The 16275-nt window shown below is 34.8% G+C and overlaps 2 protein-coding genes, 1 non-coding gene and 1 pseudogene across 5 annotated transcripts; 2 read left to right on the top strand and 2 right to left on the bottom strand.

Moving 5' to 3' along the window:
• Window positions 1-3979: 3979 nt before the first annotated feature.
• On the top strand, window positions 3980-7791 carry LOC104721064 (uncharacterized; annotated as a pseudogene). Its single transcript, XR_015572125.1, has one exon. The product of XR_015572125.1 is annotated as an uncharacterized LOC104721064 (transcript).
• A 244-nt stretch (window positions 7792-8035) lies between these two features.
• Window positions 8036-9555, bottom strand: LOC104721063 (uncharacterized). The gene is made up of 5 exons (XM_010438972.2): window positions 9353-9555; window positions 9142-9194; window positions 8594-8785; window positions 8425-8502; window positions 8036-8337 (listed from the first exon to the last, which is right to left on the bottom strand). Exons 1-5 carry the CDS (start codon window positions 9416-9418, stop codon window positions 8157-8159), a joined length of 570 nt encoding a protein of 189 aa, XP_010437274.1. The 5' UTR covers window positions 9419-9555; the 3' UTR covers window positions 8036-8156.
• A 95-nt stretch (window positions 9556-9650) lies between these two features.
• Window positions 9651-9724, top strand: TRNAN-GUU (transfer RNA asparagine (anticodon GUU)). Its single transcript has one exon. It is a non-coding gene; the product is annotated as a tRNA-Asn (tRNA).
• Window positions 9725-9898: 174 nt separating this feature from the next.
• LOC104721062 (uncharacterized) lies at window positions 9899-13898 on the bottom strand. 2 transcript variants are annotated; one of them, XM_087474648.1, is made up of 11 exons: window positions 13373-13898; window positions 13102-13216; window positions 12533-12640; window positions 12342-12458; window positions 11666-12238; window positions 11274-11575; window positions 11079-11178; window positions 10921-10980; window positions 10751-10834; window positions 10537-10653; window positions 9899-10400 (listed from the first exon to the last, which is right to left on the bottom strand). In XM_087474648.1, the coding sequence occupies exons 2-11, from the start codon at window positions 13165-13167 to the stop codon at window positions 10098-10100; spliced, it is 1830 nt and encodes a 609-aa protein (XP_087330774.1). In that variant the 5' UTR covers window positions 13168-13216; window positions 13373-13898; the 3' UTR covers window positions 9899-10097. The 2 variants fall into 2 exon arrangements, with proteins under 2 accessions (XP_087330774.1, XP_087330775.1); XM_087474649.1 differs by lacking the exon at window positions 13102-13216 and having other exon boundaries at window positions 13373-13872.
• Window positions 13899-16275: the final 2377 nt, after the last annotated feature.

Genomic DNA, 16275 nt, shown 5'->3' with positions numbered 1-16275 from the left:
TTGTTTTTTAGGCGACACGTTATATCTTCCTTTGTCGATTGACATTATTGGACTCAGATTGGCCTGTTGTTGGGCTTATATTTGTTTGTCTCCTTTTAACTGATGACAGTCCAGTGTTTAAATAAAACTTCAAAGTTCAAAAGTATCAGATCTGAAGCTTCAAGAAGGAAAGAGACCAATTAAAACTCTTTTTTTTTAGTGCACATTATGCAATAACCATACAAGGATGGATGTGAGCGTTACATATTTTTTATTCAAAGAAAGAAGGATGTATACTCCAAATTCATGGATCCATGATCACAAAGCCTTAAGAAGAGTTATTCTAAACCAGAACAAAGCCCAAACATTTACTTGGGTTTATTTATCTTTTCAATATCCAAAGATAAATAAACTTGTTTTATGCAACTTTTGTGTTACTAATTATTATATTAGTAACCCCATCAATCTTCAGGTACGACAAAGTAACTAATGCTTCAAAGATTCATCTTTTACACTTTCCGGAATCACAAATGCTTCGTTTGCAAACCAAATTTTGCATTCGGATTATTCTAAAGCAGTGTGATCATTGTCGTCTAACTAAAACTACACAATTTAAATTTGAAATTTTCGGAACTACAACTTTATTACTAGTACGGTACCACCGTTCCCACATTGATGTAACTCGAGTTCTCAAATTTTTGAGATTTTTCTCTATTTTAAAATTTTAAAGTAGATTATTCGTCCGGAGTTAAGAGTACCTTTGAATCAATACAACGGAGTATGAAATATCTAATTTATCATTCAAATAAACACAAAAATGGAGAATGAAAGCATTACACATATTTTGTCTCATGGAAAAGTACAAATATTTTGAAACCAAGCAAATAACTAAACTAAGCTAAAACATTAATAAAATAAAAGGAAAAAGATGATTCGAGTTTTTAATCTTTTACTAAGAAATAGGAAAAGACAGAGGGCATTTTATTTCATCAATAACACACATTGTGTTCCATGCATAATAAACAATAGTAGTACACTAGTACTAAATAATATCTCTGTCCTTTTTCGTTTTTTTTTGGTTGACTCTGTCGACGAACCATGTTATAACACTATATTAGCAAGGACCTTAATTTCGTGTTAGAACTAAATTAACAAAGACCTTTTATCGTATTGGATAAATATTTCAATTGCTGCACTTAAGGAAAAAAAAAAAGCAAATTAATCAATTTAGTACATCAACTGTTCTTCTATGCAGAACTTCTCAACCATAGTTGTGGTTGGTGTGTACCAACTACCAAACCTTTTATTGTTTTAAATTTCACAACATATTCTTCCCTTATATTTATAGTAAGAAGGTTGTTAGACTGTCTTCATTGGTGATCCTTAGTTGTTTCTAAGATTTTTCTTAGTTAAAGAAATTAATTACAAATGAAACAAAAGGAAAGAAGGAAAGGAGACGTTTCTAATTCTAGGACGAGGAGAAACGTTTCTTTGACGACAGATGGCGCAATATCATTAGTTTTAGGGTAAAATGAGTTTGATGGGGGAAATTTTTTTTGGCCTTCCTCTTTCATTTGCGACTTGTTCTCTCTTCTATCTCTCTCTGCGACGGAAACCGTGATTTGCGATTTATTTCCTTCTCTTCCAATTGATTTCCACATCTGATTCTCAATGGTTTCGCCGTCGATTTGGTGTTGAGTTTCCGGTGAAGCAGACGCAAGGAGATTCCGGTGTAGATCGATCGATCGATCTGTTTGGAAGTAAATGAAAAGTGAGAAATGATGCATATGATCCGATGATATACTTTATGGTCAAGCTCCACAAGTTACCTACTACATTAACGGCATAGAGTACAATTGACTTACTATCTGACAGACGGTATTTATCCAAACTGGGCAATTTTTATTCAATCCATACCACTACCACAGAGTCCGAAAGCATCTTTATTTGCTGAACGCCAAGAAAGTGCCCGAAAAGATGTTGAGCGTGCCTTCGGTGTCCTACAAGCTAGATTCGCCGTAATTAAAAATCCATGTCTTTTATGGGATAAAGATAAAGTCGGATTGATTATGAGGGCGTGTATCATACTGCACAATATGATTGTTGAAAATGAACGAGATGGATACACTCAAGCTGACGTTTCTGATTTCCCACAAGGAGATGATCTGGATCTTTCATATTCTATCAATATGGCTTCAAATATCAGCAATGTGCTGAATGGTCAAACAATAATTCGTGATAGAGAAGCGCATCAACAATTGAAACATGATTTAGTTGAACATTTATGGACTAAATTTGGAGATTAAATATGTTTCATGTTTAATTAAATATGTTTCTATGTTTTATTTCATGTTGTGTGTTATGTTTTTATTTTTTAATGTTTTGTGTTTTAATTTTAAATGTTGTATGTTATTTTATTTTTTATTATTTAAATATGTTTCTATGTTTTATAAAATAATTTTAAATATTTTAAGTTATTATTTAATAATGAGGATATTGTGATCCTTAGTTGTTTCTTAAGGCAATTTTCAATAATAAAAAGGGAAGAAGAAACTTTGTTAAGAGAGAAGGAAATTTTTGTTAATTATTGGTAGAACCAACTTAAGGTGTTTCTTAGTAATAAATATAGTAAAATAATAATTACTAACTTAAAATATTCAAAATTATTTTATATATCATAGAAACATATTTTAATAATAAAAACATAAAATAACATACAACATTTAAAATTAAAACATAAAACATTTAAAAACTAATGTCGTCTGGTTCACCGGAACCAAATCGACGGTGAATCCATGGAGAATCAGATGTGGGAATCAATTGGAAGAGAAAAAAGAAAGAACTTGGCGATTTTGTCAAGAGAGAGATAGAAGAGAAAACTCGAAAATGAAAGAGAAAGACCCAAAAAAATTTACCCCATTAATCTCATTTCACCTTTTAACCCATTGCTATTGTGCCACCTGTCCTCAAGAAACGTTTCTTTTGATCCTAAAATAAGAAACGTTTCTTTCAGTTCTTACATTTTGTTTCATTAATAATTAATTTATCTAACTAAGAAATTTCCTAAGAAACAATTAAGGACCATCAATGAGGATACTCTTATACCTGTTACTGCTGCAAAATTGTTACTTTTTTAGTTGATTTATTATAGTAGATGGTTAAAAACTTATATGTAATTACGATGGTATAGGAACATGATATATTAATTGGCCATTACCATCTTAGTTAAGGATGTAAGCCTTAATTAGTAAGAGATTCAATGTATCTTTATTAGAATTGCTAGCAAAAGAAGGCAAAAGCATATGATATATAAATATTTGACAAGAAATAATGTTAATTGTCTTTTTGAAAAATGTTATGGAGTCCAAAGTAGGCAAAAGCATCCCCACACCCCAACCTTTACATCTATCATAGGCGGATACATATTTCGTCTGTTTCAACCAACATCTTATACAATGCAATTTCATATAGTAATAAAAAAAAGTAAAAGTTCTGACGTATCATTAATATATATATATATGTACATGTTGTGCAAAAGTATATTAGTAGTAAAAAGTTGTGAATTAGTATTATTATCTTCTCGCAAGGAGCTAGCTAAGCTTAAGAATTAGAATTTGTTTCCTTAATAAACCCGCAATTGCAAGAGTTGACTAGTTTAATAGTAGTAATGCGTTTATTTTTGGGGGAGGATAAAAAGAAGACAAAAATTGTGTGTTTCAGAAACAAAAATAGGATTATAAAATACTACTCCTACTACTAGATGTCAAATACAGCATATGCTATGTTGATATTCCCACTAAATAGTTCTTTTAAATGTTATTTTGACTTATTTCTTCTAGGTCTTTTTTTTTTTCTTTTTCTTTCTGTGTTATTTGACTTGAAAAAAACCTTAGCCTTATAAATCATATTCATTTATTAGAATTATATGATGATTAGAGGAATTGAATACACTATACACATTACCACCACCACCATACATTATTATTGTATTAAGAAACCCCATGAACCACCCACTTTTGTTTCTGGGTATTGTGAAAGTCAATGCCTTTTTCTTCAACAGTGTGTAAAGAAGACAGAGAGAGAAGAGAGAGAGGCCATTGTAGCTAGTAGTAAATGAAACGAGAGATTAGTGGTGAAAGGGGTCGTCACCTTTGCTTTTGTATTCAAAGACAGTTCCTTTAAGTTCAATTACTGTTGAAAAGATTGATTTCTCTTATTTTTTTTGAAAAAAAAATTGATTGCTCATAAGAAGAAGAAGAGTGGGTTTCTGAATTTCTATACAAAAATTTTGGGATCTGTTTTTTTTTTTCTTTTGCTTTAAAATTTTTATTTATTTTATTATTATTACCAATCATCCTTTTTCTCTCCTCCTGAGAGAGACTAGACTGGTCCTAGGGTTTGAGCTGCTTTTGACTCTTCTCTTCTCTTCTTTCTTGGATTCCTCCTTATGTGTTGTTTTCTTCTTTCTCGTACTTTTGTTCGTTCAACTTGTGTTCCCTTCTTTACTTTCTTCTTCCTTCCGTCAATTTCGTTTCCTCACTCTTTGAAATGCCTAAACCGCTCTAATCTCTAAAAAAAGTTTCCATTTTTGAGGTCTCTCTTCTTTGATCTGTTTCAAAGTTCTTATCTTTTTTTTTTGTTTGCTCCTCCTAATTCCGTTACTTCTTCTAGGGTTTTATAAATGAGCTACAAGACAAACCCTTTTTGCTGAAATCTCCTCTTTTTGAAAACTATGCATTTCTCTCTGTGGAAGCAAATTCATCACTGTGCGTCTCTCATCTTAGACAAGAGTAAGAAGAGCAGAAGAAGAAGAAGAGATGGTTCTGATTCCTCAGTCAATGTCAAGAAAAAAGCTGCAATGCTTCGGAAATTATATGAGGATAAGCTCAGGGAAGCTTTGGAGGAAGCTTCTGAGAACGGCTCACTCTTCAAATCCCAAGACATTGACCAAGATAACGGAGATGGAAGCTTGGGTCGTTCCAGATCCTTAGCTAGGCTCCACGCCCAGCGTGAGTTCCTACGCGCCACTGCTTTAGCAGCTGAACGGATTATAGAATCTGAAGACTCGCTTCCTGAGCTCCGTGAAGCTTTGACCAAGTTCCTTCAAATGTACCCGAAGTATCAAGCTTCTGAGAAGATTGATCAGTTAAGATCTGATGAGTACAGTCACTTATCATCATCATCATCATCGGGTTCTAAGGTATGTCTTGATTACTGTGGATTTGGTCTCTTCTCTTATGTTCAGACTCTCCACTATTGGGATACTTGTACCTTTAGTCTCTCTGAGATTACTGCGAATTTGAGTAACCACGCGCTCTACGGTGGAGCTGAGAGTGGAACTGTGGAACATGATATCAAAACTAGGATCATGGACTATTTGAACATCCCTGAGAATGAGTATGGTCTTGTTTTCACAGTAAGCAGAGGCTCTGCTTTCAGATTGTTAGCTGAATCTTATCCTTTCCAGTCCAATAAGCGGCTTTTGACAATGTTCGATCACGAGAGCCAGTCTGTGAATTGGATGGCGCAGACCGCTAGAGAGAAAGGCGCAAAGGCTTACAACGCTTGGTTCAAATGGCCTACTTTGAAGCTTTGTTCGACTGATTTAAAGAAACGTTTGTCTTATAAGAAGAGGAAGAAGAAGGATTCTGCGGTTGGGCTGTTTGTGTTTCCTGCTCAGTCTCGTGTTACGGGTGCTAAGTATTCTTACCAGTGGATGGCTTTAGCTCAGCAGAACCATTGGCATGTGTTGCTTGATGCTGGTTCTTTAGGTCCCAAAGATATGGATTCGCTTGGTTTGTCATTGTTCCGGCCTGAGTTTATCATTACCTCGTTTTACCGGGTGTTTGGGCATGATCCGACAGGATTTGGTTGCCTGTTGATTAAAAAATCAGTTATGGGAAGCCTTCAGAGTCAATCTGGGAAAACAGGATCAGGGATAGTGAAGATCACGCCTCAGTATCCGTTATATCTCAGCGATTCAGTAGATGGTCTTGATGGATTGGTTGGTTTTTGAAGATCATGATGAAGATATAATCAAAGAAGCTCATCGTCCTGCAACTCAAATGCCGGCTTTCTCTGGTGCATACACTTCAGCACAAGTGAGGGATGTGTTTGAAACAGAGCTCCTTGAAGATAATATCTCCTCTGATAGAGATGGAACTACTAGCACCACGATTTTTGAAGAAACCGAAAGTGTTTCAGTTGGAGAACTGATGAAAAGCCCTGTTTTTAGTGAAGATGAGTCATCAGACAATTCGTTTTGGATTGATTTGGGTCAAAGTCCTCTTGGATCTGATCAGCATAACAAAATTGCTTCTCCATTGCCACCAATATGGTTTACCAACAAGAGAAACCACAAACAACGACACTCACCTAAACTAATACCCAAGAGTTACAGCAGTCCAGTGTATGATGGTAATGACGTCCTTTCGTTTGATGCTGCTGTTATGTCAGTCACAGAACCCGGGACAAACTCGACTCCTTCACGGAATAGGAGAAGCTCTAGTAATAATCTCCATGTTCAAGAGATACAAGAAGAAAAGTACGGTCCTAGCTTGGCTAATGGCTCAAAATCTTCCAATATATCATCAGAAATCAAAGAGAGTGCTATTAGACGAGAAACAGAAGGAGAATTCAGGTTACTGGGAGGAAGAGATGGTGGTAGAAGCAGGCTATTGGGTGTGGAAGATGAACATCCGAGCAAAGGAAGACGGGTTTCGTTTAACATGGAACGTGTTAGTCATAGCATAGTAGAGCCCGGTGAAGCTTCTCTAGCTAGTGTCTATGACGAAGAATACCACCATAACACGAGTGATGTTGACAACGAAGAAGATGAGGGTGCGGATGATGAATGGGATAGGAGAGAAACTGAAACCGAGATTGTTTGCAGGCATATCGATCATGTGAATATGTTAGGTCTTAACAGAACCACAACGAGACTCAGGTTTCTGATAAACTGGCTTGTGATATCGTTACTGCAACTACAAGTGCCTGAATCAGGCAGAAACATGAATCTTGTGCAGATATATGGGCCAAAGATCAAATACGAAAGAGGAGCAGCGGTTGCATTCAATGTGAGAGATAAAAGCAAAGGTTTTGTTAGTCCAGAAACTGTTCAGAGACTCGGTGAAAGAGAAGGTATATCTCTTGGCATTGGTATATTGAGTCACATACGCATAGTGGATGATAAACCGAGGAACTATAGAGCTCGGACTAAAGAAGATAGTGCTTTGCACTTGCAGAATGAAGCCGGGAAAAACGGGTTTATAAGATTTGAGGTCGTTACAGCTTCTCTTAGCTTCTTGACAAACTTTGAAGATGTTTACAAGTTGTGGGCTTTTGTGGCCAAGTTCCTAAACCCTGGTTTCAGCAGAGAAGGTTCGCTTCCTACTGTTGAAGAAGAAGAAGCAGAGGATTCAGAGACGTGAGTTTGTAGTAGAAAAGCACAAAGCCACAACTTTTAGAGGGTGACTCGGAGAGGCTGACATAACTAATGATTGTATCATCAAGGAGTCGATGTGGTTCACACGCCGGAACCATTACACGGTTTGATCGCTCCCCTGGAGATTGAATGAGGGTACAGAACTGTGAATTTGAGAGATTTTTGGTATGGCTTGTAACCTGAATGAAGGCAGCACTTATCGACCCAAAGATTCCCACCTTTTGGTAAATTTGGCTTTCTGTTTCTGTTTCTTTTTGTGATGTTGTGAGAGAACATACAGTTTCTGAAAATTTTCAGAAACTTGTAGAATTTATTGTAAGTTGCTACAAAACTGATTTAGATCAAATATATACACTTAAATTCTTTTATATTGTCCTGGTAGCAAGAAATAATCTCAGAGTCTTTATGTTATTGGCCTTCACGTTGGTTGCTTATGTCACCTGTTCCTCCAGTTCATTAACTATTCTTCTCTTTAGTCTATTTCCTTACGGTTAAATCAATCTATATCGAACCAGGAAAACGTGGAGAAACCGAACCGGATCTCAATCGATCCAACACGAATGAGGATCATTTTTGGCTTTGCTTGGACAAACACGAATAAAGCGAGTTGTATTGAGAGTGTTTGAGCAAATATTAGTAAACAAATAAAACATCTGATACATGTAGGAGTAGTAGAAGTAGCCAAAAAGGCTAACTAAAACAAAAAATGTTATGGAATTTTACATCTTAAGTTTCATTTCCTCTGTCGCTGCTTCTTGGCGGAAGCAGCACCAGTGGCAAGTCGGAGAGCTTGGCCAGAGTTCTTGATAACTGAAGACGATCTTGGGACTTGCGCTCTCCTCATTTTCAAGAAATCTAGCCCACTTTTCAAGCATTCCGGTGGTGGAATATCTTTGTAAATAACCGTTTCGACCCTGCAGACACCAGAAAGACGCTTAATCAGAGAAAATCAGAGAGAGTGATGTTAAAAAAAATTTAAAGCCAAGAATAGATGATCATACCCTGAGCTCTTTTGCTTTTTCTTTCTTGGGACTTCGTCTATGATTTCCTCTTCTTCAGAATCTGATCCGGCTTTTTGTCTGTGAAATGAAAGAACCTGCCAATGTTAGACATTCTTTCTAGCTTAACGTGTTTAATCGTGAAGAAACAAGGATATGAAGTTATAAATACTTCTCTCGTTCTGCAAGAAAGTCTATGATGTCTTTGGAAAGGAATCCCTTCTTTGCAAGAGCTTCAGAGTTATCCTCAGGTTCTTCTGCTTCTTCTTCTACAATATCTACTACTGTTTCAATATCTTTAGATTTTCGAGGCGTTATTTGCTCTGCCATATGCTTACGCCTCTCTTTCTTTTCACGAGTAATCCTAGCATAAGAAAAAGCAATCTCATTGAAGAATCCACACATTCCCAACTTTATATCCCTCTAAAAAAACCTTTAGGACCAAAGAATGGCAACTAATTCCCAATCAGATATGGCTTTGGTGACATATATAAACTATCGACTAATAAAAAACACCACTTTCTACAAGGCCAAAGAAGGGATTACACAACACATAACTAGCAAACCTCCTTGCATTAGTTTTTGCTACGAACTAACAATCAAAGCAACTTTTCAAGTCTTCACAAACAATCAAAACGAATCACTAATGAACTAAACCATAAAAAAAAAAAAAAAGCTGAGCTTGCGAAATAGGGAGAAGCAATGTGTGAGAAAACAAACCTAGCCTTGTTCTCTCTCTGTATCTTCCTCAACGCTTCATCCTCAAGCTTCGCCTGAAACAAGTCAAAAACACCACAGACGCCTAAGCAAAATGCAATATTTTGAATCGAGGTGTTTCAGGTAAATCCAAGAAAGAATAAAGGTACGGAAGAAGAAGAAGAACAACAACAAACGAGATTAGAAAGGACCGTAGAAGACGAGCAAAACTGACCTGCTCCTGGGTGAATTCTTCGGGTGCATCGGAATCGGAATCGTGGTCTTTATTATTATCCGACATGAGAATCTGATTGAATCTTCTTCGCTGGTCTAGGGTTTTTTCTTCTCCGTTCTTAGGGTTTAACGGCTCTGCAAAATTCCCAATTCTCACCACCACGACCACGATTACAGCACTCTTCTAATCAGTATTTTATTGATGGGCTTCTTTTGGGCTCTTGTTCGCCTTACTATCCAAGCCCATTAAATCATATTACTATCGTTTATATTTCTGTTCTATACCACAGCTATCAAAAGCTGGAATAGCTCAGCTGGTTAGAGCGTGTGGCTGTTAACCACAAGGTCGGAGGTTCGAACCCTCCTTCTAGCGCTGATTTTTTTGTTGACAAGAATAAATACTCAACTAAACCAAGAAGCCGACCAAAATGAGTATGGTACGAGTACGAGACAAGGATGCTGACCATAAATATAGTAACAGACAAGAAAAAACAAATAAGACAAAACTCTCTACTCAACAAAACAGGAAAAATGGTGTACACATATATTTATAGCAGTACAGATAAAAATCAATTAAATGAATTATTACATCACCTTTATAGTTTAATTTTATTAAGTAAAGAACACAACCATATATCTATATACTCTCAGCCAACCAAAAACCAATAACAAATTTTAACTCTTGCGCTCTCTAATTTTACCCTCCTCTCAACCAAATCTATACAAATATTATTATATCACATTTTTCATTGATGCAAAAGCAACCTGAAACTGAAGTCATATGGTACTACTTGAACCAACTCCATTAGTGATTCTTTGTTCTTTCTCTCCATACACTTATTTGCTTCTTCTCTTAGTTTGTCAGGCAATTGAAGGCATATCCAATCCAGCAATGATTCCAAATCCTTGGCAAAGTCCAATAAATACCAATCTAATACCTTTGGAAGCATTAGTTTGTTCTTCTTTGATATCCCAACTGATGCTTGAAGATAATCTTTCTTTGCCGTTTCTAGCTCTTCCTCTACATTAGCTGCTGTGTACACCCTTACCTTCATTTTTTTTTAAAAAAGGTTAACTCTCTGTAACTTTAGTTCCATGATGTGTATTTATTCGCCCTGTCTGGAATTACTTGAAAAGTTTTCATATTTGCCAAATTGAATCTACATGATTTTAAGCACAACTTACAGCAGGAGAGGACCAGCTTCCACAGGACAGGGCGAATGTGACCAGAGGCTCTGACCATTCCAATCCAAATGTGCTATGAGCTCTCATCTCTTCATGTGTTGCAGTTTTGGGACAAGTCTTTTCCAAAAGAAGAAGCAGAGAAACAAACAAAAATAAGAACCAAGCTTTGATTCAATGGTAACAGTTTAAAGAAAAAAGAAAAGGGACACTTTACAAATTTCAAGTGGTATGGAAGTCTCAAGATGAAATGTTCGATTGTGATAGCATTCAGAGAGTGTCCTCCTACGATTATCGTTGCCTGACACAACAAAGAGAAGAAATGAATATAAACCTATAAAAAATGTTAACGCGCAATGATGTCAAATTTGAGTTAGAATCTAAAACCTTCTGCATCAGTGCTACAACCATTTCAGGGGTCCCCGGAATTCCATGCTCCAAGAATGACTATAAAGGTAAATTGGAAACAAGACATCATCAGCTAATTCAACATTTTACAGACATTTCTCTATCTCTATCATACAAAGAAATCATAGAAGTCTCACATTCATCACACATGAGTTATAAGTATTTATCCAGAATGCAAGCTTCTGCTGGTGGCTAAGACCGTCTAGATCTACAATGGAAAGCTTATTAAGCAGGAACCTGTAGAAATATATAGTTACACAAAACATGAGTCTAGAGTATTCAATCAATGTAGAAGATTTCATATTATTTTCATAAAAAGGTAAGAAACTTACTTGAGACGATGGATCAGAAATGAAGCATTGATTCTTCTTCCAAGATCAATTGAAGATGCATCAACAGAGCAAAGATGCTTGTATGCACCAAGTTCTCTTGTTCTCCATTCTGAACAGTTACTATATGGATCCAAGACAATGTCCTTCGACGAGCTGATCCTCAAGATAATAGTCACCAGACATTTCAGTAAATCCTCTGAAACTCTGTTTGCTACATTTCCACTTTGCAGTGTTTTGTCTTCTGAAGATGAACCTGAAACACTCTCCTGTGCTTTGTCTTGATCTGCTAATCTATCATCTACCTGAATAACCGAAAACACACAAAAAGGAGAAAACTTTCAGAAGAAATCTACAGGTTCATGCATTAATGAAAGCGTAAACGTTTTACTTACCTGCAATTCTGAGTGTTTATCAGCTGCTGCCTCCGGTTTGATCAAAGGTTTCTTCTTCTTCACAGATGTCAAGAACCTGCCAAGCTTCTTCTCAGGTGATTCTTTATTCTTCTTGTCTTTTGAAGCATTACTAGAGGTCTGGTTCTCTTTCCCCCTTACATCTACTGGCTTAGTAACACTAGTTATATTAGGTTTAGGCGACGCTTGTTTGCCATTAACCACTCTCTGACCACCACTTCGGTCATTAACTGTTTGATCAGAGGAGAAGAGTTTCCTACTTGAGATGCTTCTGCTAAGACTATGATGACCCTGTTGATGCTTTTTAGGGGGAGTGATCATAGAATTGAACTCGTGTTGCGACATGGATTTTGATCGCTGGTGTTTACTACAACTGCTTCTAACAGGCGAATTCTCGTTCAAACCATTGTTGCTATTATTAGGACTCTCCAGATTCCTCTTTGAAGATATGTAAACAGCTTCTTGGTATAAACCTTGTCTAAAGCTTACAACTTGCTCTTCTAACCGAACCACTTCCTCTTCTAGAACAGCTACTTCAGCAAGAAGCTCCAATGTCTTATCAAAAACCCCGGAGAAAAAAAGACACAAAAATCAAACACAAAGAAACAACAAGTTTGAAATATAGGATGCAACAAAAACCAGCATTCGGGTGTCTTACATGTCGAGGAAGGTAAGACGGAAGACGAGGTAAAGCCCCTAAAGGTCTAGTGAAAGCCCTCTCCAATGCTCTATGCACATTCTCCTCCTGTCTCAGCTTCCTCTTTAGCTTATCAACCTTAATACAAACAAGAACATTTTTTAGACTCACAACTCATCAACTCAAAGAAAGAGAATTTTGTACCATCATACATCTTGTAGCAAATCCATTTTCTTTTCTCTGTTAGCTCGACGCCTATTAACCAGAGATTTGCCTGAATTAGCAACAGCTCCATTACTCTCCATCTTCTTCTTGTCCTCCTTTGCAGATTTCATAATACCACGAAACATCATTACTCATATGAACCAAAAAAAGAAACACACTGGAAGCTAATAGAAGAAAAAAAGAAGAAACTATTGCTCTGAGAGCCTTTGATAGTGGGAGGATAAGAAATTGAGTATCGATCACTTTCACTGTGACCAGTAAAATCACTACGAATAACTTATTCTTTAGAAAGAACAAAAAAAAAAAAGCAAAGGTTGGGTTGGTAAATAGTCCAATGTAGAAGGCAAGAATCTTAAAAGAAAAAAATATCTGGAAATCCAAATTATCAAGATTTTATCATCTAAAGGAAAAAACTTTTTTTGCAGAGACTAAAACATATCCACCAAAAAAAAGATTACCCAAAAGAGAAAAAGCAATCAAAATTGAGTTCACAAACAAAAAGTGATAAGAGAGAGAGAGAGAGAGAGAGAGAGAGAGAAAAGAAAAAGAAAGATACTTGATTGGTGTCATGCTTTGAAGGAGCTTTCATGGAGGAAAGAGCAGCTCGAACACTAGTGTTCATCGCTTCTCTCTCTCTTTCTATTCAACTTTTGCTTTCTCTCCACTCTTAACTGATGATATAAAAAAACCCAAGAGAGAGAGAGAGAGACCCATCAAGATAAAAAGACATAATTAAGAGACAGAGAAAACAAAACAGAAGTAAAAAGAAAGAAACAAGAGTTGAAAAAAATGTATAAGGGTAAAAGGACAATTAAAGAAGTAAGTACCTTTGGCTTAGTTGAGAGTTTTATTATCAAGACAGAGCGGGAAAACTTGAAGATAAAGCGACCAAGAAGAAGAAGCAGAAAAAGGCTGGCATGTGTATTAATTCTCAACCTTATGTTTCCCAAAGATCCACACTTTTTTTTGTTATTTTACAATTTACTTAGTTAATTTCGTCAGATATATAATCTCGAACAGAGCAATGGAAGACTAGAGAGCAGAATCTCTTATGGAAGACTAGAGAGCAGAATCTCTTATCAGAAAACGACGAGAGAGATCAATGTTTTTTTAAATCGCCATTTTTTTGTTTTTAAACAACAAAAAAAAAGGAATGATTTTTAAAAAATAATTTAGAGGTTTCTGAAAACTGTGGGAATGGTGTAATCGGAGAAGATGGGGAGATCTGAGTGACGAGAGCTCTCGAGCTGGAGGAGAGAATTGTGGAGAGATGAGGACAACTAGAGAGAGCTTACTTTTATCTCCCATTTTTATTAATTGTAATTTTGGTATTTAGTGGCTTTAGTGCTTTCCTTTTCTATCTCTATCTTTCACTTCATATTATTACATATTTTTTTTATAATTTTTAAAAAAAAACAATTTTCTTAAAATTATATTTGTCATTTTCGGAATATTACAAAAATAAATTCTAAATTTTAAAATAATGAAAACTATGTAAACCGAATTATAAGACAATGTGATCAATTTTTTTTTTATGATCAATGGTTTATATATTAAAAAGAAAAATTGAATGGTTTGTAAAATTGAACGTGTTTTATATATGTGAAATATATAAAAGATAGTGGAGTTTTGTGGTTTACAGCTTTTTTTGTTTCGAATTTTTCTCATAGTGTGAGTGATAATTTGTCGTACAAAATTAGTTGGAAAATCCAAAAATTATTGGTCACTGCTATTTTTAATTTTTTGTCAATGGTCACTACTGTTCAGTCTACTCTAATATAATAGCAGTTTAAAAGCTGTCATTCGGCTATTCTATATAAATATACTTTCCAATTGCAATTCTTAATCTTATTAAAAAAAAAAATTGCATGAAGGATACCTCAAATCAAGTAAATATTTTTTTTTCCTTTTTTTTTTTGGGTAAAGGGATCAAGTAAATCTTACGTCGTGTTTGATTGATTAGTATAAAAGGAGCTTATAAATTAATAACCAAATTGATTAGGGATTTATATTTAAGTAGTAATTGTTGTGTAATCAATTATGCAGGCTGTACTTAAACACAAGCGTTTGTTTTTGCAGAGTTAAAATTCTGATACCTTTTAGATAAAGCAAAGGTAACGTGCTACTTAATTATGATGCTAACCCAAAAAAAAAAAATAATAATAATAATAATAAAAAAACTTGTAATAAGATGCTGACATCTCACTAGTCTCTCTCTCTATAACCTTTTCAACATTTGATTTCATTTCTCCTTTTTTGCTGTCAAATCGGACGATCCACCACACCACAAAGTATAGGAAGTAATTAGGCAAATTTGAAGATCAGGGTAATAATATTGATATGTTTTTCCTATGTACTTGAAATCTTTCGATAAAACTTTTTGTATTGAAAAACAAACAACTTGATGAATGTATGTTTTTTGGTTTTTGGTTTTGTTTTTTGTCAATTGAAGAGTTAATGACATTTAAGTTTTTATAAACCGTGTAGACAAAACTCATAAAACAAAATCATCAAAAACCAGAATTATATGGAACATGTTGGGTCCTGAGATTAAAAAGGGAAACTCATTAAAAGTGGAAATGACATAGCACGGAAAAAGGAAATATTATGAAAAAAGTGATTTACAATTATTATTTCAACAATGGACACATTTTTGATATATGGAGATGTCCATTTTCCGAGGCTAAGCGTGGTAATATTATACGATCAATCAACTAACATGGCTGGAGTAAGTAGTAGTAGTAGTAGTATAAATTAAATAAATGGTGGATTAGGTATAAATAATGAATGGAAGAAATAAATGATACTTTGGCAGATTCTGATAAGCATTAGCACGTGACAAACCTTTTGCCTTTATTAACAAAACTTTGCTTTTTAACTCATGCTTCTTTCTTTTGTATTCATGATATTTTTAGTACTTAGTTACGGAATACACCTTTCTTCCATGTCATTACATTCTAGTGATTCCATTTTTTTTTTTATTAATGAAATATCTGATTTTATAATCAAATAAACGAGAACAAAACGAAAACATGAGTAATTTGTATGACATGCATATGTAATTTTAACTGTACTTTAATCTGTTAATCTATGTTACTAATATTTTATCCCCATGTCAACCTAACAATGAGGTTGTTATTAAATAGAAAACTAAACGTAATTATACATATCATTCTTTTGGTAGCCATGAATCTCGTCTAAGTAATAACTTATGATGCAAATCAATAATCACAACAAATAGGATTTGCTATTTACATAATCTAACAAATTGAGATATTTAGCTTGGAGATACACATATAACTTAAAAGAAAAAAAAAATTCGAACGTGCATCAAATTAAAAATCCTAAAGAGTGATAATACAAATGTAAGGCATGCGAATCCTGAATCCAAATCAATATTTCCTCTTCTCTATTTTTTTTTTTTTTTTGAATGCGTCACGATTATTAGAATATCGTATTACAGAAAACTTATAATACATTTATTGTACTTTAACATTTATAACAATAAAGTCTATGATCTTATTGCGTCAATCATAAATTTGAACTTACCATCCAAAATAGAGTACAGTACGTATATAAGTGCAAAGAATTAATAGCAGAATCAAGATAATGGGATCTCTCAATTCTTTTGCAAACAGAAACGAAGATACTTCTTCATTCACTTATTACAGAGAGTAAATAAATAAATGGTCCAAAGCTCAACTTAGTAATTCCCTTTTGCTTTTGTTTT

The sequence above is a fragment of the Camelina sativa genome, chromosome 11, assembly GCF_030686135.1.
Source record: "Camelina sativa cultivar CO46 ecotype springtype chromosome 11, ASM3068613v1".
In the NCBI taxonomy this organism is placed as follows: domain Eukaryota; kingdom Viridiplantae; phylum Streptophyta; class Magnoliopsida; order Brassicales; family Brassicaceae; genus Camelina; species Camelina sativa.
This window is presented reverse-complemented; position numbering and strand designations above follow the sequence as displayed.

What these genes read in the sequence shown, in the direction of transcription:
- LOC104721063 (XM_010438972.2), bottom strand. Translation starts at nt 9,418, where the DNA reads ATGTCGGATAATAATAAAGACCACGATTCCGATTCCGATGCACCCGAA. An exon ending in AAGAATTCACCCAGGAGCAG is followed by an intron (nt 9,195 to 9,352) that starts GTCAGTTTTGCT and finishes GACTTGTTTCAG; the next exon opens with GCGAAGCTTGAGGATGAAGC. An exon ending in AAAAAGCAAAAGAGCTCAGG is followed by an intron (nt 8,338 to 8,424) that starts GTATGATCATCT and finishes TGGTGTCTGCAG; the next exon opens with GGTCGAAACGGTTATTTACA.
- LOC104721062 (XM_087474648.1), bottom strand. Translation starts at nt 13,167, where the DNA reads ATGAACACTAGTGTTCGAGCTGCTCTTTCCTCCATGAAAGCTCCTTCA. An exon ending in CGTCTTACCTTCCTCGACAT is followed by an intron (nt 12,239 to 12,341) that starts GTAAGACACCCG and finishes GTTTTTGATAAG; the next exon opens with ACATTGGAGCTTCTTGCTGA. An exon ending in TTTCTGATCCATCGTCTCAA is followed by an intron (nt 11,179 to 11,273) that starts GTAAGTTTCTTA and finishes ATATTTCTACAG; the next exon opens with GTTCCTGCTTAATAAGCTTT.